Consider the following 22,151-nt stretch of genomic DNA (forward strand, 5'->3'; position numbering starts at 1 on the left):
TGCATATTTTTAAAAAAAATAAAAATAAAAATGTAGTCACTCATCTTTTCCTTTTCAATTTTTCTTTTCATCTTGTACCAGTGGTCGTGCTGATGGAGTGGGGCACATCTATAATTTTAGAGCACTTAAAAACTCATGTGACATGGAAGTCAGTGGCTTCAGTCGATTGTAAATGTTGTTCTGAACTCATAAACAATTTAACATTATCATTTTTTAGACTTGTTATTATTATTTTATATTGTGCTACATAATTATTATGGTTAAGAACATTGCACATTTTAAATCCAGATTGTCACCAAACTCAAAAGTGCTAATGGAAATGTCTGACTAACGAGCAAACACACTAATGGATAATACTCAAAGCATCAGCCAGTTCAACATAACAACAAATCCGATCATCTGCTTTCTTACCAAGACTAACTTAGATGAGAAAATTGACACTACTGTCACTCAGGCTCATTATTGACAACCAGACTTCACTAAGGCATTGTGCTCCGTCTGCATACAGTGTCTAATTATGCATGGCTTTACATACATGAGTTATACATGATGTTCCAAAACATTGCTTAATAAATCATTTCAATCAGTCCATTACTCAGTATTTCTTTCTACAACATAATAATCAGAGGTGGAAAGTAATGAATTACATTTACTCACATGACTGTTATTGAGATGGGTTTTTTGTGTACTTTTTAAAATTTGTAATTTTACTTTTGCCTTTAACTAAAAACAATTCATCTGAGATTTGTGTCCCCTTGTCCTTGGTGCACGACACAAGAAAGGACCCCAACCTTGTTAAAAAGTAACTAAGTAACTTTTACTCTGAGTAAATATTAAACAAGCTACTTTTTTACTTTAACGAGTGCATTTTTGAGTACTTTTACTTGTACTTTTACTGTAAAATGTTATCAAAATAGTGGGACTTTTACTTGAGTAGAATATTTCAGTACTCTTTCCACCTCATGCATATAATCATTCACTGAGATGTCATGTCATGTGTCCTGTTTTTGTTTAGTGCGGTTTATTGTTTAGTGCTGAGTGTGATATGAACGTGTACGTGTGGAAATACAGTAACATGTAAACTGACGTCATTTTAATATTTACACATTTTCTTTTTCCCCACGTCTCAGTGTCACCTACGTCCCAGCCCGCCAGGTGGATGAACACCGATCCCGTCTGTGTTTGCCCTCTCTAGCCTCCATCGCAGTAGACAGCATGTCTCCTTCACCCACTCCACCAACACCTGAACCTGAACCTGTACCAGGCCCAGGCAGATCCTTTAGTCCGCACAAAGCTCCAGCTTCACATTCACACAGCCTTAAACTCTCCACCTCGGTCAAAGTTGAAGCTGCAGCTCCAGATTCAGCCACAGTCAGAGTGTCTCCTTCATTCAACACTACTTCAAAAGGCCGAGCCATCGTCCCCACCATCTCCCCAGTGCGAGATTCAAGGTAATGTAAGATCCAGAGATTTCAGCCCATTATTTATGGTCACCTAATCCCCTCTCAGGCCCTGGAGTGCAAGATAAACCTGTCTCAGGGTTTATTAGACGTCAAGGCTCCAGCTTTACTACATGTTGATATGTTTGCTGCAGAGAATTCGCACAATGAAACAGTTTTACATCCCGAGTTCTACAACGTGTTAACCTTAGGCTTTAGATTTTTTTATGGCAGGCCGCGATTTTATGACTGTAGCATAAGTTACACTAATGATTCAAGTTACTAACTGACAATTTAATTAACTGCATCGACGGAGAAACAACGCAACCAGCTCAGTGTGAGTCTCTTCCAGTCCATATTCTCTCCTCTCCGTTATTCGCCGCGGTAAAGGCAGACGCTTCTCTGAATGTTGAATCTGTGAGTTATATTTAGCCGTTCGCTTATGGATCTCAGAGCTGACTGTCAGCGAAAATGAATTGTTTCACTTCTGTCTATCCGTGCTTTTGCTCCATCTTCATATGTCTGCCTCCCCCCCCCCCCCTCTCTCCTTCCAATTTCTCCGTGCAGCCTTTTCTTCACTATTATCTTTCAATACATTGTCTTTTTCTCTCTCTCTCTCTCTCTATTCTAGACTTCGCCTTTTGTGTCTACGCCTGTCTCTCATCTCTCTCCCCGTCAGTTATCTTGCTCTGGTCATTTTCTCTTTACCTCATTTTCCCTCTCCTCCGTGCCTGGACCTATCCTTTTCTCCCGGCTGCTCCTTTTCAGCACGGGTGGATTTGCACCATTTGTTCTGTCCTCTTCTGTAACTTAACTGGCTATAGGCTCCTGCTACGCAGATAGCACCACTATCACTCACCTCCTTGGGCTTATTACAGTCCTCTAACGTTAAACATATTCATGAAAAATTCCCTGCTTCTCTACTTCTTTTTTTTTCCCACACGCACGCACACACACAGACGGAGTATATACTTTATATAACGCTCATATGTACTGGAATGCTCTACTAGTATGTAAATAATATAGAACACAAAGACACTACCTCAGAGACCTCCCTGGTACAATAGAGAATGTGTATTTTCAGGGCTATTTGCAAGTGATTCTTTCTCACCATGTGAAAGTGCTACGAGTTCTACTTAACACTGAGATTGAAGGCTGGTTATTCTCACTTTGGATTCATTTATAGCTCATTAAAGTCAGACAACTGTATCTGGAACTCATATCTATATGGCATATTTGACATTAGCAGCATCAAATTAGCATTTTTAATCTATTGTTTGTTTATCAATTAATTGAACGCAGTAACTGCACAGAATATTGTTTGTTCAAAAAGTATCAAATGCTTATTTAGTGGGTTTTTTTTTTTGTTTTTCATTTTTTTAAATGACAGATTAATTACACTCTAATTACACATAATTTCTGCTTTTATTTAATTTTTCTATCAGTATGCAGATTCCAAGGTTTCTCCCTCTCAAGAACGTAGGAGAACAAAAAGAAGATACTGGAAATACTCCAGAAGAGGAAATAAGTGCTGACGTGAAAGTACCAAAGCTAGAGGTGGAGATAAAGGTGGACGGTAAAGACGAGGGGGACGAGGAGGTCCATCCTCGTACCTCTGTGTCGTGGGATCAGCCGAGAAGGTGAGTTAATCGCTGATGTCAGCCACAATGTCTTCCCTTGTCATTAGATTTAATTCCAATTCTCCATCTCCAGCCTCTTTTCAAAACTCTGCCCATTATGTTCTTTATCCTCTGTGTTGCAGAGGGTTTAGGAAATTCCTAGTGTGCTCGGGATTTTGTTCACTGCTGTGGTAGAACAGCACAGCACAGCACAGCACAGTTCACACACACACACACACAGTTCCTTTTTCCCAGAGAGAGTGACTGCTTTCCCAACCCGTTTTTATTGCATTTACGACTGTATCCTGCTTATAAATCTCATAAGCTCCACTGAATGCAGAGACTCACCACAGATGTGATATTCTATTGTTTTGACTTGATCTGTGAAACTCTATACACAGTCTTAAGCAGCCGAGATGGAGGAAGAACAGGTCAAACACAAAACAGTCCTCATGCGTCATTCGTATAAGACACGTATTTATCGCCACTGTACCATCTCTATAATAAGTGCGCATGTTCCTCGTATCCTGCTTTGTGCATCAGTGTGCGACTCACTCGAGAACCAGGCCAATCCCTCGGTATCAGCATAATGGGCGGCAGAGGCATGGGCCGGAGACTGAGCAGTGGAGAGATGATGAGGGGAGTCTTCATCAAACACATCACTCCCGACAGCCCGGCAGCACATAATGGCACCCTCCGGACTGGAGAGAGGATACTAGAGGTGTGTGTGTGCGCTTATGTGTGTATGTGTGTATGTGTTACCTTTTAAAGACATTTTCTGGCAGAAACACTGACCTTGTGAGGACCAGTGGCCCTCATGGAGACCGAGACCTGGTCCTAATGAGGCAGAACCTCATCTCTGGGGAACTGGTTAAGTTAAGGGCTGACATTTGAATTGTGGTTAGGTTATGGTTAGGGTTAGGCATTCAATGGTTATGGTTAGTGATAACACTTTGTTTAGGCTGGAATTGAAGACAATGAAGTGTCCTACAAAGAATATCTGGGTTAGTATGTGTGTGTGTGTGTTTTCTTCTATTTGTGTCTTTGTGAGGACAAAAAGGACATTTTGGCAAAGTGGGAGTTTTTGGGGGGGTTAAGACCTGGCATTTGGGTTAGGGTTGGAATTGGCTTTAGGTTAGGGTTAGGCATTTAGTTGTGATGGTTAAGGTTGGGGTAAGGGGCTAGGGAACATATTAAAATAATATTTCTATAATTAGACAATTAATTCCATTTTATTTCCCATAATGTACACCCATATTATGGCACATACCCAACATGTCCAATATCTGCCCTGTGTGTGTTGTTAAGGTGTGTGGCGTGGACTTAAGAGACGCCAGCCATGAGCAGGCGGTGGAGGCCATCCGCAGGGCTGGGGACACTGTGGACTTTGTGGTCCAATCTGGACAACACAGATCTCAGGTACTGCATTTTGGAAAAGAAAAGAAAGTAATGGAAAAGAGAGCATTTCCTCAGAAAGAAAGGCACATGCAGGGACAATAGATTCCACTATCTGAGTCTCTTGAGGCTCCAGGTTTTTTCTGTACTGAATCTCAGTACTCAGCATATACAAAGAGAGAGAGGGTGCAGTTTATATTCAATTGGACAAGTCCATTACAAGTTTCAGCAGTTGTTTTGCATGGAAATGTGATGCATTACAGCCTGAACATAAAAGCATACTGAACTAAATCTAATCTGTGACCGATATAGGCGCAGCATGTGAAGAATATATGTCATTGTCATGTCGATATTTATCTGCCTGGGATGCATTTTGTGTTTCATCTCCAGTCACCGATGCTCACCAACCACGAAAGACTAACTCCAACACCGCAGTCAAACTCACACAGCAGCAAGGTAACACTCCACTTTCACTGGCTTTGTACCAAAGATCAAATTCTGTTTTCTTTTTTATCAGTTTCTAAAGTAGAAAATAATATGGTCTGAAATACAAACAGTGTATCATGCTATACAGACATCTTTTTTGTTTGTCTTTTAAAGGTTGTGACTAGTGTTTTAGATTTTTTGCTTCTGTTCCCACACAGAAACTGATGTTAAACTGTGTAGGGCTACAGAGGAAGTTGTGAATACACTATATTATATATAAGGAGGTGAATCATTAACACCCACATGCTATTCCAAAAAGAATGCAGGAGTTTTAAATGGCTTTTAGAGAGGTAGACTTCTCTTTTGGTGTCAATGTGCACAGAACTGCTCTGTATCTGTTTCCCTGTCATGATTGTAGGAGGCACAGCCTGTCACTGGTCTGATCCTTAGTCTGTCCCCCACAAACCCCTTCACTCCCACCCCCTTTAAGGTTGGTACATTGTTGTTTTGTATACGTGTGTATCATGGGTATGCAGAATTTTAGATTAGCATTTACACTAAGGCAACTTCCAAAAACTTAATTAACGTGCATATTTGTAGATAGAACCCACGAAGTTCAAAGTCCCTCGCAGCTACCTTGTTTGTTTAAGCCTTTTGTTTTCCTCTTTGATGGAGATGCACAACTCTCTAAATAGACAGTACGTTCTTTTGAAGTTATTTTTCCACGCGGCTCTAAGTTAGTTACAAAATAATGCATGATTCTGGTCATCTTTCATGTTATTTTTAGCTGACATTAAAACTGTGTTCATTAATTCACTCTGTTCGTCAGTTTTTCCTCACTGCTACATCAAGCACACTGCACAAGCCTCAGGGGTCATCCACCTTGTGCCTGAAGGACCCCTGAGGCATCTCCAACCCTGCCTGTTCAATAATGCAAAACTTCTCCCAAGGTAACTTCACCAGTGCCTGATAGAAAGAATCGGAGAAGCCCCATAAGTGTGACAACCGCAAGCGCAGCAGCAGCAGCAGCAGCCAAAGATGAGGATGACACTTGCAGGAGTAAGTCTGCATCATAAAGAGGTCACACAACCCTCGATATGTCTGGTAATTTTATTCACACAGTGCAGGTGACATAATGCCCTCTGAGAGAGCAGAAAAAATAGATTTCACCAAGAGCCATTTCAGTGAATTACGTTCATGCCACACACAAGTTAGTTGGCTTGGCCCAGGCTTTAATGTGTATGCATTACTGGCAAAGAACACAAATCCTAAAAAGCATATGTTCTGGGAGAGCCAATTCCATTTGTATGAAGGGGTTTGGCTTCTTCTTTTGGCTCAAAAACACTCTCTTTCAAGTGTGATCAATTCTTTGACATATTCACTACATTCTACAGAGTTTTCTTGGCAACTAACGACCTACATCTTTGGTGTGCATTCAGTGGTACTTGTCAAAATGCTGCATTGTGTGAATCCTAACACATGCACTGAGTTGCAAAACCCATGTTTTTTTTTGTTATCTTTGTTTGACCTATGCACACGTGTAGGTACTGTAATGCACAAAATACTGTTGATGCTGTCTCCCTTAGAAAAGATGCTTCAGCGCTATGGCAGCCTGTCTGGGAAGCTCCACATGATCGAGTTGGAGAAGGACCCTGCTGTTCCTGGCCTTGGAATAAGTCTTGCAGGCAACAAAGATGGCTCCAGAGCCCGCATGAGTGTCTTTGTGTCGGATATAGACCCTCGAGGTCCTGCTGGTTTGGATGGAAGGATACGGGTTGGAGATGAGCTACTAGAGGTAAAGAGGAGAGTGAATGGAGCAGTACATGAAGGGCCAGTAAAGGTTGGAGTCCTGGAGAGAGACAAAATACCAGAGTCAAAATTGAAAGCAGAAAAAAGAAAAGCAGTGGTTTGTGGGTAGAGCGGAATGGATGAATAGAGAGCCTTGCAGAGAAGATTTATCTGAAAAATTACCTTTTGAAGGATGGTTGGTGCTGGTGTGTAATAGATATGAGGGGGGAAAATGGAGAGAGGCTTACAGGTGAGAGGGGGAGCGAAGAGAAGATGTCAGAGAGGCAGATTAATGTACAGATAGAGCAGATCACAAAAATAAAACTGTTTTTTTCTCTTAGATCAATGGTCAGATCTTGTATGGACGCAGTCACCAAAATGCCTCCACCATCATCAATAACGCTCCGTCTAAAGTCAAGATCATTCTCGTTAGGTAATGTGCTTTGTAGCATTTTTTCCCCCCTGAAAATGTACTAAACAGGATGTTCAGTAGGTGATGTGTCTAGTTTGCGAATATTGAAGTCAATTGTGTTGTTACACCAGGAATAAGGGAACTCTTAGTCAAATGGCCCAGAGATCCAGAACGGAGTGTGGGGACACAGTGGATTCCCACATAGACCCTGCACACCATGAAGGATTATCGAAAGACATCTACCATGTCAACCTTCCTCAGGTACAGTAGTAGTTTTACTACATCTGACCAGTTGACTTGTAACTGAATTGTTTTGCAGCAAAAACAGCCCACAATGCTAACAATCCTGACAAACTATTAGTTGTACTTTAAACTTATAATTTGCCACCTGTTTTGTTTGCGTCTCATCTCATCATCAGGATCATGTTGGTCTTGGTCTCTGCCTGGCACAAGGAAATTCCGGTGATGACATCGTGGTCAGGTCCCTAATCCAGCAGGGCACGGCTGTTAAGGTGCGGCATCTTCTTCAGTGATGTGTTTTTCTCGTATTTAAATATGTGAGTTATATTGTAGAAGTGGTGATATCTCACTTTTAAAAGCATAGGGGTGAAATTGGAGCTAGTTTATCTAGAAATGACAGGAAGAAGTACATTTAGTGGGGCGGTAATAATGCAATGTTTATTTCTTAAATGCATGTGTGTAGTTTTTTTTTCTTTGCTAAAATGGACTTAAAAAGTGTGTTTTTCACTTTCAATAGTTTTGACTTCCTTGTGTTTTTGACTGTCTCTGTTCTGTCTGTATGCAGGATGGCAGAATAAAGACTGGAGACACAATCATAGCAGTGGGTGATGAACCTGTGGCAGGGATGTCAGTAGAAAAGGTACACACACACACACATGCACAAAACACACTTCAAGGTCATCCTGACTGAGTGATTTATGACTAGCTTTGTCGTCCCTGTGGTCAGGTGTCCAGCTTGATTCTCAAACATCGGGTCACTGTCAAGCTCTCCATCAAGCGATCCGAGAGTCTCTCCTCTTCCATTCTACCTCTGTCGTCATCTCTTTCCAATCCCTGCTCGCTGTCTCCTACACCCTCCCTACCCCTCCCCGCTTCCTTCTCCTCCTCCTCTTCCTCTTCATCCCTCAGTGCCATGCTGAACTCTCCCACGGGACATTCTGATTGGCTGGGCTCCACGCCCACACCTGAGCCCCTAAGCTGCCCAGTTGTAGCCGGGAGGGAAACTACGATAGAGATTTCTAAAGGAAACATAGGCCTCGGCCTCAGCATTGTTGGAGGATGTGACACTCTGTTGGTATGATCACGTAACTGACATTTGACAAGGGTTGTTTTTAAAAATAAAACAAGTGTAGCTAAACCTCCCCTGACATACTTACCATATAGAAACTAAACCCATTTCATTTAAATTCATGTATAATTTATTGATTTTTACTGTTGATCAAATTATTATTTTTTTAAACAACTTTCTTTTCAGCCTTTCTCTGCATTTGGTGACTGATTTGCTTCAGCTTGATTGCACTGTTTCCTATAACGTGATTGTACTTATTTCCACCAGGGGGCAGTAGTGATACATGAAGTAAATGATGGAGGTGCAGCTCAGAGGGATGGAAGGCTGCAGGCTGGGGACCAGATATTAGAGGTATTCTGGGTACTGTTATATCATAAAAACAGAATGTTTGTGTTCTTCCTTCCATAACTTACATAACAGTTGCTAATTTCAAACGCCTGTCCCTAGAAAAGCAATGTTGGTACAAATGTGACAAATATAAGTCATCACTTTTATCAAACATTGAACATTGTGTCTCGTTACTTATTTCTTCTTTTATGCAGACATGTGTTAATTAGCCAGTAGTAGTAGTAGTAGTAGTAGTAGTTTTAATTAGATGTTAGTAACCCACCACATGGCAATTCACAAGGTAAATACATTATTACTAATATGCACACAAAACAAACCTTAGGGATCAACAGAAATGATACGATGCAGTAACGCGCTCGATGCAGTAACGCGCTCGAGTGTCTCACACCTCGTCAAAGCCTGGTCGCTTTCTCTCCAGGTAAATGGCATAGACCTGCAGCAGGCCACTCACGATGAAGCGATCGGTGTGCTGCGGCTCACCACCCAACGTGTTCGCCTGCGCGTCTTCAGGTACCAGGAGGCCTACAGGGAGGAGGACCTGTGGGATGTTTTCAGCATGGAGCTCAGACCTCGTCCTGGGGAGGGGCTGGGGTTCACCACTGTGGGAAAGAGGTACAATCAGATTATCTTTAAGCGTTATCTTTAGAGACAAATAACTATTCACTGCAGCAATACATAGTCTGTATTTGTATTTACGTAGCACACTCAAAGCTACAGTTTTTGTCTTTCATCCATACAGTACATCTAAACTTATTTCATTTCACATGTTTCTGGCATGGCGATCACTTGAGTTTAAGTGATGTAGCCGGGAATCAAACCCTCACTCTACCACTCAACCCCCTGTCCCTCTTTCATAAAGCTGCAATTGATATTCCAAGTGTGGCAAAGCCAAAATGATATCGATACAGTCATGGGAATAAGTCATTGACTTCAATTTTAGTTTCAGTTTCCAGGCTCTGATTAAAACGGGCTTTAAATCACTGAGAACTGAATATATTCTTGGTTGCACGGTGATATTAACCCACTTCATTGTGTTTTCAAAAAGATTTAAAGGGGACAGCATGGCACCTGTAAACACTTAGGTGAGAAATGAATGGTTCTCACATTTACTCTTTTAGTCATGCTTCTAAAAAAGGATTCAAATACAATAAAATACAAAAAAGATAATGACGGACTGCTGTATTTTGAATCATACTATACTTATAATACAAACAAACTGTACTAAGCATGTACTGTATTACTCTCTTTATCATAAGATAAGTATTTTTCAAGTTATGAGGCCTTTACAATATTCACCATAAAGGTTAAAGAGCTGGACCTTCGAGTTGCACTGCAGCAAGGACACAATCTTTTTAAAGAGTTAAGGTGCAGATTTTTATGCAGTTTCTCCTATTTGCACAGATCAGTTTGATATTATGCAAAGCATCAGGCTCAAGGGTCACATAATTAATTTTATAAGCATGGATCCGACCTCTGACCTCTGCTTCCACCCAACAGTAATGACACGGGCATCTTTGTGTCAGATATCATCAGAGGAGGCGCAGCAGATTTGGATGGCAGGTTGTTGCTAGGTGACCAGATTCTGTCAATCAATGACGTGGACGTTCGTGCAGCAGCACAGGAACATGCGCAGAAGCTACTACAGGTTTGTATTAAGTCGGTAGTAATTGTACATTTTGTCTGTGGTTTGTATAATTCTCTGTGTGATGTGCGCCTTTTCTCTCAGAGTTACAGTGGAATGGTCCAGTTGGAGGTGGCTCGTTTTAAAGCTGGACTGCAGTACTCACAGCGAAGCCAGGTAAAAGGTTTCTCTACACTGTCTTTGTCCAACCAGGGCCTCAAAAAGCTGTTTTGAGTCTAAATGTTCTGTATTCGTTTGCTAATCTTATTGTAGTCAGTAGTTCAAATGTTACTCTTGTTACTCCTCATTTAACAACATTATTTTGTGGACCTACTGTAGGAGTACTTTAAGTTGTGTTTTATCCAGAGTGAAGACTCTGACTGTTCCACCCTGACCCCCTCAAGTGGATGTGATGCTCCATTTGTCCACCAGAGGGAGACAACAGATAACAAAACAGGGAGATACAGTGAGCGGCAATCATGTTTGAGAAACAAAAGCCTGCTTATTATTTCAACATATACCTTTAAGTATGTTTTTTAATGCCAAACATATTATCTTTTCATCTTCTCACAGCCGTTCAAAACTTCCCTGACTCCAGAAAAGTAGTATTACATAAGGTAGTAGTGTGAAAATTGTTTTATTTGTTTTTTTATTAATCTCCCACACTGTCATATCTGTGGCTTATTTAAAAATAGGTGTTACTGTCAAGTCTTGTCCAACAGGGTCTCTCATATGTGTGGTATCACCACAGGGTCCAAGTGACTCCCTTGGCATTACTGTAGCGGGAGGAGTGGGCAGTCCCCATGGCAACGTACCTCTTTTTATTGCTACCACGGATACCAATGGACTGACTGTCAAAACACAGCAATTACAGGTGTGTGTGTGTGTGCGCATGTGGGTGGGCATGGAGAGAACAAATTAAATAACAAAGTTATATATATATATATATATATATATATATATATAAGTTATATTCACTTATCTGTTTTTGAGCCTATGCACATTCTCTTATGTTTTCATTTTAAATTGCAATATAAGATCATTTGAAATCAAAACATGTATGAAGTGGTTTATTTGGTATTATTATTAGTATTATAATCATCATTATTATTGTTGTTGTTACAGTATAAAACCAGTCATTTTAGTCAAAGCTGTCAAAACAGCTGAAGAATAGAAAGTGAAATGTGAGTGTCTTTGAGTAAATATCCACCACTGAATATTTTTTTGGACTTTGGTTTTATTTATGGTTAAATTGTTTATGATTATTTTACAAGTTATATACACAAGGATCCATGTGAAATTGTAATCAAATTAAAAGAGCAGAAATGATTTACGGTACAAAATCTCCAACTCCAAACAAGCGTCAAACAGAAAAGTTAGACAGAAAAGAAAATGTGGCACTGTCTGTAAAGCATCCGATGAAATAAAAGAAAAAAGTTGAGAAAAGTTGAAGGTGAGGTTCGGGTAAAACTAGGTGTAAGCATATACAGTAATTGTTTTAGTTTGTGGTGAGAATGAAACTCCCGGGGGATTAATCTACCTCAATATGTCCATCAGACAGGAGACAAGCTCCTCAGTATCAATGATGTGTCCACTGAGGGAATGACTCATGTCCAAGCTCAAGCCCTGTTGAACAATGCCACTGGAAGCATCAGTCTGCAGGTAATGACACAGGAAGACACGCAGCTATCAATCTCTAAAGCCTGTGAGGCATGAAGTTACTTTGTGATAACATCAGCAAGTTTGGCTCTGTGGTCATACACCGTATCCTGCCTCTGCTATCATCGCGCTTTTAACAGGGAATTAAAATTTGCCTATTGTTACCGGAGAGGCGTCATGATCAGCACTTGTATGTGAAAACAATAGCGTGTCTGACACTGATTTCACACCGTCTGCCTTCGTGTTAAATAAGCTTTTTATGTTGCACAACGGAAACAAAAAAAAGAAGGGAAAATTAATAAGGAACAGGGGAACTGTTGTTTTTGACAAGGTTTTTTTTTGTTTGTTTTTTTTATTCATATTGCTCCCACTCCGAGAGCATTAGGACAGGCATGACAAGTTTAATAATAATTCTAAAAATACACATTTTTAGTGTGCCTCCACATTTCCACATTGTTTGTAACTAGGTGGCAGCAGGTTCTGGTGAGTGCAGCACACGGGACAACAGTGATGCACAGTCGTTAAGCCAAGCCGGCAGCCTGCCTCGCTTTCACAACAACCTCTGGTAAGAATCATCTCGCTGACAGTCTGCTGCTGTTGTACACTCTGCCTTTACTCTGGCTTCCTCCTGGTTTATTCAGAGAATGAGGACGTAGGCAATCCCCTTGACAATAGTGCGAAAGTGCAGCCACTGCACGAAGAGCACTGGGACGGATGTGCTTTTGGCCAAAATGAGCCGAGGTGTTTTGAGCGTTTGTGTTTTGCTTTGTTTTTCCGTTTATTTATTTTTCAGAGAATGTGTGAGGCTGTCTCCTAAAAATACCAAAGACAAACTATTCCTATTTCATCACTTTGTGCAAAAACACTTAGTTCAGCATATGCGGTACCTGATTCTTATATAATAGTTGTACAGATTCTGAATGTGACCTCATTAAATTTGCCATTAAATGAGGTAATGGACCACTTTAGTGGTTTCTGTTGGGCTACTGGTGTAGTAACAAGACTCTGGTTAGGTCACAAGTACTTTTCTTCAGCGCTGGTGTTGTGTTAGGATCCCTGCTGTGAAAAACAAGCGAGATATTGGGTGAATGCCGTTCTCTTTGCAATTTTTCTGTGAAAACCTCATTCTGGTGGCAAAGTGAATAACAGGAAAAATTAGGCTTAAAGCTTCAGTACGGAACTTTTATCGCCCCTCGTGGACTGCTGATTAATTACCAAAACACTGCACTGTCATGGCATACCGCTTCCCCCTCGTCCCCCATCCCTCCTTAGTCTCACTCCCTCGCACTCAGAGATAGAGAGGTCTGTCTTCGGGTTTTGCAGGTCATTAGATTTTTGTTTCTACGGTGCTGCGTTAACTTATGTGTTGTATATCTGTCTTTGAACATAGTGGTACTTGAACAGACTTTGCTTTGAGGAGACCCGGGGGCTACGTGGTGCAGGAACAGCAGGAGCTGTGATTGAACATGCAGCCACGTTAGTCAGGCAGTGGTTGAGGGAGAGCTGGATTTGCTCAGCGTTCCATGGGTGCTCCTTGGCATTTTCAGGCTTAGTGTGACTGTGGGAAACTGTCGACACAACACTAAGTACGTTTGCATGCATGTTAAAAGTCAGACAGTAATTCTGTTTTCTTCATGTCATGTAAACACGTTAGTCGGACTAAGATCAAACTTGTCAGACTGCACCAAAATTTCCTCCCCGGTCTTTGACCCAGAAGTAGAAGGAGATGGTGTATACGCGGCGCCATGCTCCGTCTAATTTGTGTCACGATTAACACGTACAGCAGGTACGAAACATACGGAACCACAGCACGATCAGTCTCACTGTTCACTTGTTGTTTTTCTGTGACGTAAATCTCAACAGGAAACTGATTCAATACGCACTAGCTTATACTGAGATACAGCGCCACCTATGCAGACGGAGTCAGACGTACACGGCCGATAAATTGATTTGATGAAGTTGTCCGGTAGCCCGTCTTAGTCTGACTATGGCTGTGGCTCGATTAAACGGTGCGTGTAAACATACTGACTGAGAAACATAGAGGGTCATGTGGAGCTTAATCATCATTGTGTGATCTTACAGTGGTTTGAATGTAACTAATGTTTGTTTATATTTCTTTGCGTGTCCAGAAAAGCGCTATATAAATGTAGATGTATTATTATTATTATTATTATTGTTATTATTACATTTAAAAGTCACACACTACAACAAAGAAGACCAATATAAACGTGGACTGTGTTCTCCCTCCATCACCATTACCTTGTGTAGTCAATTTTAACATGATACATTGTCTGATTGTGCCTTAAATGTTGAAATATGTCCTTTGTTGCAATGTTGAAACCCATTATTTCCTCATGACACCAAAATATAATGGGTTCTTCCCAGGTTCAGGACTCATCTCCTTGTTATCTTTGATTGAAATAAGATTAGATTTGTGTCATCTACTAACAAATACCAAAAACAACACTTTCTTTTGTTTCCAAAAGGTAATAAGGTCTTTTGACAGCTTATAAACTAAATATCTTAAGTTCTGAAACTTAAGAATAGGATTTTGTTCAGTACCTGGAATCTTTAGACCATCAAGCATCTGTTGTTGTTGCTGTTGCAATCAATAGGGGTTTCAACCCCCGAGATTGAAAAGGCTTGCTCTTGAGTAAAAAGAAATGGTGGATATATTTAGCTCTGTCAGCTCTTTTCACACATACAGAGTCACACTAACACAGAGCAGAACACTCAGAGCAAAACAGTATATGGACGTAATTTTGCGTTATATTCCCCACAGTGCTCGTACGTATAAAACCATCACTCTGGAGAAAGACTCCTCAGGACTGGGCTTCAGCATAGTTGGAGGATTCGGTAGTCCTCATGGAGACCTGCCGATCTACGTCAAAACTGTCTTCAACAAGGTGAGAAGAATGCCCTCCATGGAGAGAAGTGTCTGTGCTCATAGACTAGAGGAACAACTGTTTGAGGTCACAATTATTAACTCATAAGGGTCTAATGACCTTGGTTGTGTTAACTTATCATGTCATACTTGTGCCAAAAAAAACCTGGTGGCTACTACTTATGGTTTTAGTTGACTAATTCATTTAGCAATGAATACAATTTGGCAGTCAGTGTTTGTTTGCATTCCTTGTGTCGCACGTGTCATGTTGGTGTCGATCCCTGACCTGCGCAGGGTTAATAGGCTCGTGCTCTGTACTCTGCAGGGGGCGGCTGTAGCAGACGGTCGGCTGAAGCGTGGAGATCAGATCATTGCCGTGAACGGACACTGCCTGGAGGGGGTGACTCACGCCGAAGCTGTGGACATCCTCAAGAAGACCAAGGGAAGTGTAGTCCTCACTGTTCTCTCCTAGGATTAGGCTCCAGTTTTGTTTGTGTACAAGTGAAGCGATGTACGTATGCTGCTTCATAAATGTGAGACAAGATAGTAAAGATTATATAGTTTTGTTTCAAGTCATAGCATAGAGTGTAAACTTGCCTGCATTTAGTTTGGGGAAGCTACCTCTACCTGCAATATACACACAAGTGTTATGATTTGAACCTATTTGCATTTAGCTTTATATTACTAGAATAGGGTAATATTTTAGTAGTATTTTTGAAAAATTGTGCTTCCTCAGTTTCCCCTGAGTTGAGAAATATCTTCATTCTTTTCTTTGACAATTGGTCCTGTTAGCATAACTGTTAGCAAAGATGGCGGACACTGTTTACATTCTGGGAATGAGGTCCCTTCCCCCTACGAGTGGGTCTAAAAAGAGCCGAATTAGCGTTGCAGTTTCAAGCCTTGGACCAAGTGTCACTGGTGAGCAACAAAGAAAAGAATGAAGATATTTCTTGACTCAGGGGAAACTGATGTTGGGATGCACAATTTTTCAGAAATACTACCCCTATTATCGTAATACAAAGCTAAAGGCAATTTGGTGAAGTATTCCGTCAAGTTTATTTTATGACTCTTCATATAGAGATCATGAGAAACTCTGTATTCATAATGACCGGTGGTTTTCATATTATTTAAAGCACAGAAAGCAGCTCACACAGTCAATACTATGCTGTAGAAATTCAAAGCTGTGTATTGTCCTTGTCCTTATCCAGCGTGTCATGACACAAACAAACGCATGGATATACCAGATCATTTTCCATGTAAACGCACATCAATAAAGCATCCCCCTCAAACGTCTACATCCATAGAAATGAACGCAATGGAAAGATCTGTCACGTGACGTGTGTTTATTCACTGCTGACATCTGTGAATCCATCGTCAGCTACTGTGATAAACTCTCAAACACACCCAAACCCATGCCAAGTGCTTCTGCCAACCTTTTGTGTGGCAAATACGGCTTTAGGACATTTGCTTTGTCAGACTCTTCTGTTTTTACTCATGCATACGTCATTCTCACATGCTCATTTTGAATGTGTCTCTGTTCCTTTAATTACCCTGTGATACATGGCGTGTTTATAATTAGCAACTTTAGGTTTAAAAAAAAAAAACGAAAGAAGTGAAAGCTAATTTTGTTGCATCTGTTACTAAGCAGCTGCTGATTCCAGCTACGACTGTTGTTTTTTTTTAAGGACGGCGAGAGAGTATTGTGATAGCATGACGTGCAATCTTTATTTAGGAACGTCTCATATCTGTTTTGTATCATTTTATATGTACCGTGTTATATTTATGTTTACTTATGTGCTATTTATTTCATTTAAATTATGGAAGTAGTCCTCAGAGCCAAACACACACACACACACACACTTGTGTTTTGGCATTGTGTAACATTGTATAAATGTATGTGATCTTATTAAAGGTTCAATGTTTGTTACAGATGTATCCAAACGTAATATTTTAGAACTATCTGGTTACATTTAGAATGCCCTACAAATAATAAGCCTATGAATTCATTCTTCAAATCCTAGAGGATGAGAAAGAATAATTAGAATTCTTTCCTCAAATGTTTTTTTTCCCTTTTTTTCCCCCTTTCCATTTTCCTTAGTCATGGTGTATTTTTTTGGTGTTGCTTTTTTCTTTCTTTCTCAGATCTACCTTTTTGAATCTGTTTTACATTTACATCTCAGGATCACTCCGCTTTAGTCAAGGCGCTAGAAGTAAGTGTGTGCAATGCAGCATGTCACACAGTGTCGGGGCTGCACTAAATCACAGTGTAGGGAGAAAAGAGTGATGACAGGAGGGAATAGTATGATCATCTAACGATGTATATCTTCATGAAAGCAGAATCGAGACAAAGACATGTTAGACACAAGTCCAAAAAACAGAGGTGAAACACGCTTTTCCTCTTCATGTCTTTCTTCTTCTGTTTTATGCACAACTTTCCTTTTAATTACTGGTGGAGTTTGTGGTGACAACTTGAAAAACAATAGATTTGCACACAAATGTCTCATTTAGGAAATAGAAGGCATCGAGGGAGATTCTGTCTGGAGCCTCTACATTAATCAAAGCCATCTGTTCACATTGGAAGCTTTATTGAAACCCAGCCATCACAGCCTGGTTTATCCTTCTCCAGATGAACAATTCCCTGCCTAAAGACCAGCGTGAAGAGCGTTTTAGGATCGGGAAATTGCACAATTGTCTGTGTCCCTTCAAACTCAAATGTTTCAGACAATGATATAGAAACATACGTCACATCCACTACAGTACTTGTTTGGCATCTAAGAGCAAATCTCCATATTTATTAAAACAATATTTTTAGCGTGTGAACTTCAACAGATTTCCATACAGGTCTTGTGGGAGTTGCAGAGGGTAGACGCGCTGACATTTTCTTTGTCATTAAGCAAGAAAATCAGCCAGCTGCCTTTTCAAAGAGGCTCAAAATTCCCTTTCTCTCAAACATTTATGAGACATATGCCAGCAGACCACAGGCACAGGTCATATTTCCACACCATGGCCACTTCGTCTCCCCTTTCCCACTATGTATAAAACAGCAGGGCCCACATACTTGCGGCTACAAAACCACAATGCATTTTTAAGCAGTTCGGAATAGGATGTCTTTCATGAGAGCACACTTGACATGAAAGGCACTAATGATCCTCTCTCGTGGGTGGGTAGCAGTGGCCAAATGATTGTTCTGTGTGTGATTGTCACATCTATCCATTTTAATAAATCCACAGGATTGTCTTTTGCTGTCAGTATAGCCCACTGGCACTCAGAATAGTCGACTGATGTGGGGGCCAAAAAAAAAATCTCTTCCTCTCCATCTTTTCCCTTGAGGTTTTTCCTTTTCAATCCACAATCCTACACTCGCGAAAAATGCCAATCCTAAGCAATTCGATCTGCAAAGTGCTGAGTTGTCAAAATGTTTGCCTTCCTTAGAGCGAGATAAAAATATCCCAACTAGCAGATTCACTGTAGCTACAGCACATTACACTGTGGTCTGCGGTAGATTTTGTCAAATCAAAGGAATTCATTTTAAGGGTCAGAATTTGCACATCATGCCCCCGATATACTGAGTCTGTGTTGTCCCGAGCAAACGAGCTGAACTGATGGGGGAAGCATTTCATTGAGGAGCATGTCCATGTCACGCCGCTTTATTCAGTGGCATAGCCCGAAGCAGGAAATAATTAGACACAGTCATGCAGTTAGCAGAGGAGCGCCGCATGACATGCTGCATCATTACAAGTGTCAGACTCACTCTGTCTTATTGGAACAAAAAAAAAAAGTTCCCCTGCAAATAATTTCGCTCCCTCAATTTTAATTCAATTTCTTTTTTCTCTCCTTCTTCACTACGACTTTTACTTCTACTTCTATTTCACCTACTCCACACTTTTCACTGCATGTTAAACAGACATTGTCTATATTATAAATAAAGGATAACATTTCACAATAACTGAAATTATAACCAGTCTGTATAGATTGTATGTCACAGTATTAATGTGTGTCTGCAAGTTTCTATCTAATCTATTATTAGTATTATTAATAATAATACTAACTAGAGCAGAGAAAAAAAAAAAGGAATTTGGCCCCGCCAAAAAAGTTAAGATTTCAAATTCTAATGGATATTAAAATCATAAAAAACATACTTTGTGTCTCCATGTTTTGACTCAAATCTGCAGTGATGCAGGCAACGAAGTCAAGAGACTGTAGTATCAGCTGTGGACGGGCAAAGAGCTTTTAGAGAGCCAGAACGGTTCAGTTTACCTATCAATCACCAAATGATTTAATTAGTGTACTAGTGGTATTTCATACTAGTAAACCAATAGTTAATGTCTCCTGTCCATAAGCTATGCTTCACACAACAATGCACTATTTGGTATTGTGTGTTTGATATTACCATTTACAGTAGAAGCCAATGAGCACGCAGGACACAGATTAGTTAGACTTACCAACATTGTTTGCTATATTTATTAGATACATTCTCTGCCACTATTTCCCCATAAACCACACGTGTCAAACTCAAACAAACAATTGTGATTTAATTACGTTATCATCTTTCCTGCTCCTCTTTTGACACACTTATTAGATCAAGTTATTTCACCCTTTAAAGAAATAAACTAATTCATTGTGGACTGTGAAAACACATATTTCTCTTTCAGCTTTATACGGCGAGTACAGCATGTGCTGTTCTACTAAAATATAGCAGCGGAAATCAGGTAGGACACCACTGCTGATTTGAATGGAAAAATCTAAATCATCATAATATTTACACTCTTCTACATTCATGTTCTTTGGCAAGTACTGCCAAATGACGTGAATATAAAATTGATATATTGACATTGATATTTAGCCCTTCTGAGGTTATTCCATGGACATTATCAATTCATTTTTAATGTATGACAAAAGTAAAACATGACACAATGTCAAAGTTGATGTCTGATTTGTTTCTTTATTTAATCTATAAGCTTTTTCTGAATTTTATGTTACTTGACCTCATCTGGCCTTCTACTTGTTACACAGTTTTTACACAACAGCCAAAAATGATGCCCTGTCCTGTGTCAGTGCTAGTCTCACACCAAGAAATGAGATTTGAGTCTGGACCCGTCCAGCGACCCTTCCGGCTCCTCTGTGTCATGGAACGTCGTGCTGTGGATGATCTCTGAAGCCCTGTATCGAAGCTTCTGCAGATTGGGTTTCATCATGCTCAGAGTAGACTTCCTCCTCACGGGTTTCTCCCTGGTTCGGGTATCACCGTCCACAGAGTCACAGTAACTGGGGTTCAGCAGCCTGAGAGGCTTCAGATTGAACTGGAGAACCTTGGAGAACCTCCTGCAACCACTGTCCCTGTTTTCCTCATGCTCCAAGTTTATTTGCTCATCAGCGCCAATGATGTCCTGGATGTCCACACTCGCGTTGCCAGCGAGATACTGGCACGCCTTCCTCCCACTGTAGTCTCTGACCTCTACATCAGCGTTGTAGGCTCCGACAAGGACCTTTACCACCTCAATGTGGTTGTGCATGGTAGCTATGTGCAGTGGGGTATAGCCAATGTTGGACCGAACATCGACACTGATGGGAATGTTGTGCTGCTTGGCAAAGTTAATAATCCGTGCTATGAGCTCAGGCTTGCCATGTTTAGCAGCCCAGTGCAGGCAGGTGAAACCAGTGACAAAATCCTTCCGCAGGACAATGCTGGGTTCTTTAGTGAGGAGGTGGTGCAAGCTGGCCCACTCCCCATCTGAAGCACACATCATCCACTCATGTTCCAGTGGGTCCAGAGTCACCAACATCCTGTCCTCGTCTGGGTTGAAGGACACCAGCGAGACGGAGTCACTGTCACTCTTGTTGGACAGGTGAAGCGACCTCCGCAGCACCATGCTGCGCCTCACCTGAGGGGAAGAGTTCATCATAACCTGGATGAAGTGTTTGCGACTGTCTGTAGGTGTGTTGTTACCGTCGCTGCCACTGAGACTCAGCGAATCAAACAGCCCCTCATCCTCCACGTCGTAAGAAATTCTCACCTCAGGATTCTGCTCCGTTTCCTTCAGGTCTAGTGGAAGAGGTTCAGACTGTACTTGTATGTCAGTGGGGCTGAGTCCATCAACAGCAGTATCTGCCTGTCTTGTTCTACAGGTCTGTACAGGCTCAGGTAGTATGAACACAGATCCCTGAGAAGGGAGAGGCGACGCCTCAGTTACTGAGATTTCTGGTATGCTGGGTGTGTTCCCCACCTGCTCTGTGTTAGACTTCATGGACTCCCTCTTGGACGACCTCCTGGACGACCTCCTGGAAGACCTCGTGGACGACCTCCGCTCACTCCAGAAACTATTTGTGTTCCCCATCTCACCTGGACAGGACACCTCATCGACAACACAAAACTCGGAACACGGACGTGTTTCCCCGTTCGTGGGAGGAGCTGCATGCCTTTACCTCCGTGTCATTTCCGCAACCTGAACCGTGGGTGCTACCAGTTCGGCTGTGTTCCTGCCCCGTTACGCACGGGGCTGCCGGGAACACGGCTTTAAAATGCTTGCCAGAACGGCTTCTTGGGGAAACTCAGCAGCCACTGACACACTTTTCAGCGCTTAGCTTCAGCTGAGCTCCACAGGCGGGAGCACGGTTTATCACAGGATTATCTCCTGTGATAAACACAACAGACACCGATGTCTGAGCTCGGACTCGCCTGTACTTCTACAGTTCTGTCTGCTGTCAGGACTGAACGAGTCACAACGGGTGCGGTGCTGAGCCACTGTCTTCATTATGCTTATAGCGACTTGATTACATGCAGGTGCGTTTCAAGGGGTTTTGGGGTCCACAGCAGGACCGTTTCTAGCTTTGTGGGGGGGCCCTAGGCAAGATGTTGTGTGGTCTCTTAGTTTCCCAAACCACGATGGAGAGATTCCTAATCCTTTAGACCAGAGGTGTCAAACTAGAGGCCCGTGGGCCAACTGGCCCCCCCACTACATGCAGCCCACCACTTAATATCATGTTATAATGAAAACATGGTCCTTCCTATAAACAGCATGTGTAGCTGAGGCACAGTTGCCAGCAAGGTGATAGACTATAGACAGAATATAATACCTTTTTAAATTATTTTACTTTTTATTATTATTTTATAAAAATTTTTTTTACAATAGTAATAGTACTTTTGGTTGTAATTGTCGCATTATTAAATGTATTACATTCAACATTAAATCACATGTATATAAGCTTGTTTGGTGTTTTAATTACATTTGCCCATGTAACTATTAACTTGAT

The 22,151-nt window shown here is 41.2% G+C and overlaps 2 protein-coding genes across 7 annotated transcripts in view; one reads left to right on the forward strand and one right to left on the reverse strand.

Annotated features, from left to right (window-relative positions):
• si:dkey-92j12.5 (multiple PDZ domain protein) overlaps window positions 1–15,611 on the forward strand; it is a 35,983-nt gene extending 20,372 nt beyond the window's left edge. For 2 of the 6 annotated variants that reach the window (XM_044028958.1, XM_044028960.1), the window contains 24 exons: window positions 1,131–1,451; window positions 2,885–3,079; window positions 3,602–3,779; window positions 4,367–4,477; window positions 4,844–4,909; window positions 5,298–5,369; window positions 5,830–5,938; window positions 6,466–6,674; window positions 7,009–7,100; window positions 7,211–7,340; window positions 7,499–7,591; window positions 7,885–7,959; window positions 8,047–8,394; window positions 8,656–8,739; window positions 9,155–9,348; window positions 10,234–10,381; window positions 10,463–10,534; window positions 10,697–10,823; window positions 10,931–10,974; window positions 11,109–11,231; window positions 11,915–12,019; window positions 12,484–12,581; window positions 14,799–14,922; window positions 15,226–15,611. In XM_044028958.1, the coding sequence (XP_043884893.1) occupies window positions 1,131–1,451; window positions 2,885–3,079; window positions 3,602–3,779; window positions 4,367–4,477; window positions 4,844–4,909; window positions 5,298–5,369; window positions 5,830–5,938; window positions 6,466–6,674; window positions 7,009–7,100; window positions 7,211–7,340; window positions 7,499–7,591; window positions 7,885–7,959; window positions 8,047–8,394; window positions 8,656–8,739; window positions 9,155–9,348; window positions 10,234–10,381; window positions 10,463–10,534; window positions 10,697–10,823; window positions 10,931–10,974; window positions 11,109–11,231; window positions 11,915–12,019; window positions 12,484–12,581; window positions 14,799–14,922; window positions 15,226–15,372 (3,265 nt within the window). In that variant the 3' untranslated portion in view covers window positions 15,373–15,611. The remainder of the gene's footprint in view (window positions 1–1,130; window positions 1,452–2,884; window positions 3,080–3,601; window positions 3,780–4,366; window positions 4,478–4,843; window positions 4,910–5,297; window positions 5,370–5,829; window positions 5,939–6,465; window positions 6,675–7,008; window positions 7,101–7,210; window positions 7,341–7,498; window positions 7,592–7,884; window positions 7,960–8,046; window positions 8,395–8,655; window positions 8,740–9,154; window positions 9,349–10,233; window positions 10,382–10,462; window positions 10,535–10,696; window positions 10,824–10,930; window positions 10,975–11,108; window positions 11,232–11,914; window positions 12,020–12,483; window positions 12,582–14,798; window positions 14,923–15,225) is intronic. The other 4 variants (XM_044028959.1, XM_044028962.1, XM_044028961.1 and 1 more) reach the window with 4 other exon arrangements.
• Window positions 15,612–19,332: 3,721 nt separating this feature from the next.
• On the reverse strand, window positions 19,333–21,604 carry LOC122770628 (ankyrin repeat domain-containing protein SOWAHC-like). The gene is made up of 2 exons (XM_044027588.1): window positions 20,915–21,604; window positions 19,333–20,782 (listed from the first exon to the last, which is right to left on the reverse strand). Exons 1-2 carry the CDS (start codon window positions 21,233–21,235, stop codon window positions 19,964–19,966), a joined length of 1,140 nt encoding a protein of 379 aa, XP_043883523.1. The 5' UTR covers window positions 21,236–21,604; the 3' UTR covers window positions 19,333–19,963.
• Window positions 21,605–22,151: the final 547 nt, after the last annotated feature.

This window comes from Solea senegalensis, linkage group LG6, assembly GCF_019176455.1.
Source record: "Solea senegalensis isolate Sse05_10M linkage group LG6, IFAPA_SoseM_1, whole genome shotgun sequence".
NCBI classification, from domain to species: Eukaryota; Metazoa; Chordata; class Actinopteri; order Pleuronectiformes; family Soleidae; genus Solea; species Solea senegalensis.